This window comes from Erpetoichthys calabaricus, chromosome 13, assembly GCF_900747795.2.
Source record: "Erpetoichthys calabaricus chromosome 13, fErpCal1.3, whole genome shotgun sequence".
Classification (NCBI taxonomy): Eukaryota; Metazoa; Chordata; class Cladistia; order Polypteriformes; family Polypteridae; genus Erpetoichthys; species Erpetoichthys calabaricus.
Genome location: NC_041406.2, coordinates 59,754,202 through 59,761,121, shown reverse-complemented (window position 1 = coordinate 59,761,121; position 6,920 = coordinate 59,754,202). Strand labels below are relative to the sequence as shown.

The 6,920-nt window shown below is 38.8% G+C and overlaps 1 protein-coding gene across 1 annotated transcript; it reads left to right on the top strand.

The window, feature by feature from the left end:
- Nucleotides 1-1,681: 1,681 nt before the first annotated feature.
- LOC114663950 (myoglobin-like) lies at nucleotides 1,682-3,421 on the top strand. The gene is made up of 3 exons (XM_028817907.2): nucleotides 1,682-1,828; nucleotides 2,616-2,823; nucleotides 3,259-3,421. The coding sequence occupies exons 1-3, from the start codon at nucleotides 1,734-1,736 to the stop codon at nucleotides 3,373-3,375; spliced, it is 420 nt and encodes a 139-aa protein (XP_028673740.1). The 5' UTR covers nucleotides 1,682-1,733; the 3' UTR covers nucleotides 3,376-3,421.
- The last annotated feature ends 3,499 nt before the right edge of the window (nucleotides 3,422-6,920 follow it).

The following is a 6,920-nucleotide window of genomic DNA, read 5'->3' as shown; positions in this document are numbered from 1 at the left end:
TTCTAGTTAGCCAATAAAATGTGTCATTTTGCTTGGCTTTTCTCTACATTCATAATGGCTAACACGGTACAACACCCTAGTATTATAGTTTCATAAATTTTCGTATTTTTATATTTTCATAAATTATATTTTTTATATTTCATATTTTCATAAATCATATTTTCATATTTGGGAGCGGGGCTTAAAGTCATCAATCAATCTAACACCTCCTTTGACAGTTGCTTTCTGTATGTACTACTATCCCCCTATAAACTTGCTTTTTTAATATCACTAAAACGTTGAGAATTAAAATTGCTGTCTGCATTGGGTGCTCATCTTCCAATTGAAGAGGACTTGCATTTAAATTCTGTCTGACATAAACAGCAACCCAACCTCCATTTGTGTTCTGTCTCTCCTTCCTAAACATCGTGTTTCCCTCTGTGTTGCACCCATCCCCATCTTTTAATTTAAACAGGTTTCCGTTATTGCTAAAATATCAAATATACAAATCCAACTCACTTGTTTAATTTTTCATACTTCCAGCATTAAGGTAAGTCATTTTGATCTTTTATATATTTCACTTTTGCACTAATAATTTAGGTTATAATTTATGGTAGTACACATTTTTATTTTAACACTATTGTATGTTTCATCATGTACAGTTTTAACCCTGGCCTGTCCTAAATTTCCTGTCCCCAACTCATTCCCTAGTTTAAACAATCCTCGACTAACCTACTCAGACATCTCCCCAATACTTTTGTGCCCCTCTGGATCAGACTGATGTCTACTAGTGATGATGCTAGGGGGTCTGACACAGCCTTTCAGTATTCATTGTCATTTGCCCCTTTTTCTGTTCCACTCACTGTCAATATTATGATACAATTATAGGAGCAAACGTCACAGAAAAGGGGAAATAACAGGAAGATGGCAAACAATTAAAGACAAAATATTTCTTATAACGGTGAATCTCACACTGTAGCACTTTTTGGAAAGTACAAAAATAGATGAAGAAGAGAAAAAGACCAGTTAATTAAACAGCTGGAGGTAAAATAATGAATGGATTGTTAAACTGTTTGAAATAAAATTATGAAACTATGGATGTGAACATTTCCAAAACACCAAGACATAAATCTTACATGTGAAAGCAGTCAAGCGAGGAGGATTTTATATTTGCTTTTCTGCAAAGCGGATATTCTTACATTCAGGATAATATTTTGGAGTAACTGCAATTCCGAGTTAAAAATAATGCATAAGTAAAATAAAAATATACTGTAAGTAAAATCAGTTGGATATAATTAACAATCTAGAGTGCTAGGAAAGGGAAGTAAAGTTCAATTAAGAGGGGTCTTCAATTAAAAGCCTTCATCTGAAGTTAGGAACTGAGAATTAAAACTAGCAGCTAATGAGATTCCCTTCACTGTGTGAGGTTTCAATTCCATGTACAATATGAAAACATACACTTAACTGTTAAGAATACTCTTGAAGTATTTATTTATTTATTTATTTATTTATTTATTTTATCCTCTGAAAAATCGAAAAGAAATCAGATTTATCAGACCATCCTTTAAATTAACAGGCCCGTGTGAGTCTCGGCGCTTCAATCAGCGGCTTCTCCAGCGGGCAGGGCGCACGTGCTCAGGGGGCGGAGTCGCCGCCGGTTCATAAAGAGGACGGGAGGCGGCAGGTGAGCAGCTGGCAGTGTTCTTGTTTTGTTATCGGAGTTTCAGCAGCATCGAGTTGTTTGTCTCCTCACGATGTGCGCTTGTGTTGAGGATTACAAGAAGGTGCTCAATTTTTGGGATCCCGTGAAGGCTAATCCCAAGTACTATGGGGAGATTATTTTTCAGCGGTTCGTTTTTTCCTTGCTCTTTACGAATTTGTCCAATTCAATGTTTGAAATGTTTATCTCTTTATATTTTAAACGTTAAAGCCTTAAGTGTTTGTTGGCTTGTGGCTAAATTCGTTACTGTTGCATTCTTTATTCTACAATGTCTTCCAGTATTAGCATTAAATAGTCACAGCGTGAGTGCAGTAAGTGATTTAATAGTCCCATTGTGGGTTGCTCGTGATCTCCTTAAACACGTCGTGTGATGTTTTATTTCTCCTACTGTATAAACCCTTTGCTGTTTTGAATAGCTTGACTGTTTTAATAGCAAAAGTTTACCGTTAGTGCAATGTAGGCCATGGCTGAACCTTTTGGGTTCGACTATGCATGGACTTCTTAAAATTGAATTGCTTACTGTTGCCTTCTGTGTATTTAGGTTGTTGTGGGTTTTTTTTTTTTTTTTTTTTGTCACTCTTCAGAATTATGCCATGGGGGGGATGCCTGCATGCAGATTCCAGAAGGAACCCTTTTAATGTGCCTTTTTTCCATGAAAAGTGTGGAATATAGCAATAGGGTTATGATTGTAAATGAATATTGCATGATCAGGTTATTTCAGATTCCTGTTTAGTAGAATCTATTTTGCCTACTTGGCTTTCCTATTCTGGGAAAGGTTTGTTAGATGTTTTACTTGTTCTGAGGCTCCACACAGCCTAGTGGACTGTGATTTTTGGGGCTATTTTGGTATTTAACTTGAGATGCCCATGATATTGTAGGTCAATGAAGTTTGTTTTCTCCCCATCTATATCCTCAGCTTGTTTGAGACCCATCCAGATGTTCAGAAGCTGTTCCCTAAGTTTGCTGGCCTTTCCAAAGAGCAGCTGCAGAACAATCCTGACTTCCAGGCCCATGGGGAAACTGTCGTCTGCAAGCTGACAGAATTTGTGCAACATCAAAAGGCAGACGAGTCATTTGTGAAGGGGCAGGCAAAACGTCGTTGGCATGACAAGGTCAACTTTCGGGTAACTGCTGGATATAAGGCTTGATGTGATGGCATTGCTCAGTAGAATGTAGTAATAGTGGAGGGGTTGGGACTTGGGCCTAATAGGTGTTTATGTGGTTTTATTTCTGGAAGTTTAATTTAGACAAGCCCTTTCCTGTAGACTGGCTCTTTAGTTTAAGCTTTTCTGGTTGCATGATTGGTGGTTAGTCTTCACAATTGTATAACACTTTCATATTGAACTAAGCATAGAGATCGTTTCTTGAAGGAACACCTGTCCCAAATGCTACTGCATAGTGCCTGAAGTGTTTTTCTATAATTGTGCCTTAACGGTATTAAGACTGGCACTAAATGTGACTATTTTAGTGTCTACATTGCTATTTGCTTCCATGACTTTGTTCTAAGCTTCATTAGGCTAGCGACTACAAAAATGAGTAATTGTAATCTTCCTTCACAGATCATCAGTGAAATCATTGTCGTGGTGGCAGCAGAGAAGATTGATGGTTTTGGCACTGATGCTCAAACTGCCCTGAAGAATGTGCTGAAGGCGTTTCAAACTGGCATGGGGGCTTGATATGATGGTGTTTGAGCTCCTGTATGAATAAAACTACTTCAAAAAGGGCTGCCTGGTTGTTTCTATTTGACTCTGTGATTCTATAGGCTGTATATTCTGTAGTTCTCCAGGGGATTTTGAAACTACACCTATCGCTTCCAGACTGGAGATGGTCCTTAAGACCAGGATTTCTACCCACTATCGTACATCAATAGTTGTCCCTTTTGGACTGGGATTCGATATGTAAATACATAACTGTATGGAACTCTAATCCATAGTGTGGACTGATCTCTAATGTGAGGTCCTTTCTGGCTTTGGTTTGAGATCTTCAATGAAATGGTTTTGCCACTTGTCCACTCCACCTGCACTAATGGATAACGTTGGTCTGATCCCCTCGCATGGGTCTGAAGTAACCCTCGTTGGCATTTGAATTTAAAATCGAAGGAAAGGGCAATGTGGTGGTTTTGAGGCAGTAACATTCGCACGCCCCAGAATATATGTGCTAACCCACCTTATCGGACTGGATGTGGATTTTTTTTTTTTCTCCCTCCTGCCTGCTTTAGTATTGGAGTGGATTTTAATTTTGAAAATGAATGGGTTCAGAGTCTACAGTGAAACCAAGCTGGGCTTGGTGCTTGACAAAGGGCAATGAGCATATGGCTAAATGTTACGAAGATCTACTGGAACTGTGCGTGCCTTACTCTTTCCTAGTAGTGGATTAGCTGTATAGGACAACTAAAGGCTGTTGCCATGGGCCTTTTGGAGCTAATAAGGGGGCACAGATATGGGTTAACAAGTGGCTGACTTATTTAGTATGGTGGTGAACATTACAGGAGTAAACTGTCTTAATCCTGCTTTTGTTAGTAAAATGTACCCTGGCAGGTAGTGCTAGTGTTTTTTGTAGTCCGAAGTACTGTGGGTATTGTGTTTTTAACGTTTTGCAACTGGGATAGCATGTGTAGATATTGTGATCATGGGTGTTGGGAGACAGGTACCATTGGAAAGCCGTGGTTCTGTATTGTAGTGAAATAAACTTTGCACTGCACTTGTAATAGTGATTTCAGAGCTCACTATCTGCATTGAAAACCCCTATTCTGCCTCAATAAAAACCTGTGAAAGTCAGTAAAGGTGAAATTTCCTGGTCCTCCAGAAAGACTAAGTGTGTGCCATGGGCTGTCCTGTCTCGGGCCTGCATTTTCTGCACTGGCAGGTTAATTTTTTTTTTTTTTCCTCAATATTAAATGTTGATAACCGTATAACTGCACCCCATATTTCTGTCACTTAAATGCAGTTTATCCTTTCAAATAAGAAACATATGTATTTTGCGAAGAATATTTTACATAACCTGCATAAAATAGTGTTTAGTACTGCTACGAAACTGGCACTATTTAGTTTGTGTTGAGTAGCATTTTTGATGCTTTATTATGAGATTCTTGGACTATAATACAGGAGTTTCAACGTGCAGCAAGGCAGAGGTCAGTACTTTCCTGTTTTTGACTACACCTCTGAACTTGTAACAAACCAGAAAGGGGTCTTTTGTTTCGTGTAAATTTTATTCTGCAGTTGCCTCTTTGTCTGCCACATTGTTGTTTGAAGTCTGTGTTGGACACTGCAGAACTGGGGGGTATTTTTTGTACGTGGATTACTCGTTTAGCCGGATGTAATGTTGATGATTTGGCCTGATCCTGGATCTGTCGGTTTTTCGAAACTCTTGCTGGAGATGTGATAGCAACACGCCCTAATCCTCAAACCTGCTCGGAGCAGGTTTGTTCTACGTAAACAAGGATTAGTTTACACACGTAATCGGTGACAGTCCGTGGAAGTCATCCAGTCATGGCTTCCCCGTTCATGAATGAGCGACCAATGAATTATTATTATTATTATTGATATTGGAGCGCAAATTATACGAAGAGAATTTTCATATAGAGAGGGTTTTGCGCGATCGGCAAGATCCTTTATTGCTCCCGGAGGAAATTCTTTTCGAAAGATACCGCTTTAGCCGAGGGGGAATATTGTACCTCAAAGATTTATTAGCCCCTTATTCGAAGTCAAACTCTGCGAAGTCAGGTTCTCACAACCACACAGACAGTATGCATTGCTTTGAGGTTTTTTGCAAGCGACACTTTTTTTTATATACTGTAGGCGATGCAGAAAATCTAAAAGTGCAGTTTGCCAGGCAATTCGTAAAGTCTGTTTGGCTCTGAAATATTTCCTTCGGGTTTTCATAGTGTTTCCTGGACACCTGTGTGTGCAGACAATAAAAGAGGCGTTTCATGTCATTGCAGGTAGGTAATACACAGGCAAAAACACCCACAGTTCCATGAAGAATCTCAATCAGCCTAACATTCTCATTACCAGGACTTCCAAATGTGATTGGGGCACATGGGACTGATCAGAGTGGAGTTTGATCAAACATTATTTGGAAAATGTCTATCTCCTCCTGATGAATAATCAGACACAGTGTCTTCATCAAATATTTGACCTTCGTCAATATCTCGTTGGTCAGACACAAGTTCTAGGGATATGACATTCCCTGCAACTGACCCAACAAAAAAGAGGGCTATATTGTACATACCTATGGCACACATGGAGGACAAATATATGCAATGGCCATCCTTTACCTGAAATGAAGTGACCACTGCATCCTGCCACTGGTTCTGAGTAGGAGCTTCCCCTTGGAATGCCCCCAGAAACAGGGCGATGGGCATTTTGCTGGAGAGCCAACTCTTCTGCAGGGGTTAGGTCTGGACCGCGTGGACCTCCACCTGTTTTTTTGCTTGTCTGCCTTCTTATTAGCTTTAAAATATTTTTTTTTTTTTTTTTAATTTTATTTATTAATTGTAATCATTCCATACAAATAGATCAATTTATAACAAAAAAAAAGAAAAATTGAAGACAACTCAAACCCCACACCCTCTCCCCCCTTTATCCCCCGACCCCCCCCCATTTTGCCCCCCCACTTGAGGCTTGATCACACTTCGCGATGTCCCGGTCCTCTGACATACAAGGAGACAGAGCACGTCCAAAACAAAACAAACCCCACCCTGCAGCGGCGTTAGAGAATTAAAACAAAGATATCTATTACAGCTGAATTCTAAATGCTATCTGCCGAAAATATAATTATTAATAGTCTTTAAGCTTAAAATAATCTTCAGCAATTTTAAGATATTAAGATAATAAAAGAAAGAACCCTGGGAATGATTTTAAAAAGTAGTCTAGGATAAACATATAAATGCTAATGTAATAGTATAATAGTATAAATAGCAGAAATAGCAATAAACCAAGAGTATGATGTTAAACAGTCTACTTTAAGGTAGTAAAAAAAAAAAATACACCCAGCCCTACTTTAATTACTTCCACACTCACGTCTATAACTGTAATTATGACATAAACATATAATGTCCAAGTAAAGAAAAGGATATATAATTATAATACCAGTCTCTTTAAAAGTGGATCCAACAACAGATGATAGGTCCTTCCCATGCCATGACAGAATACGGCTCCTTATTAACTTTCAAAAGAGTGTCAGAAACAGCTTCTTTAGTTCCTTTTCAGCTTCCTCCTTG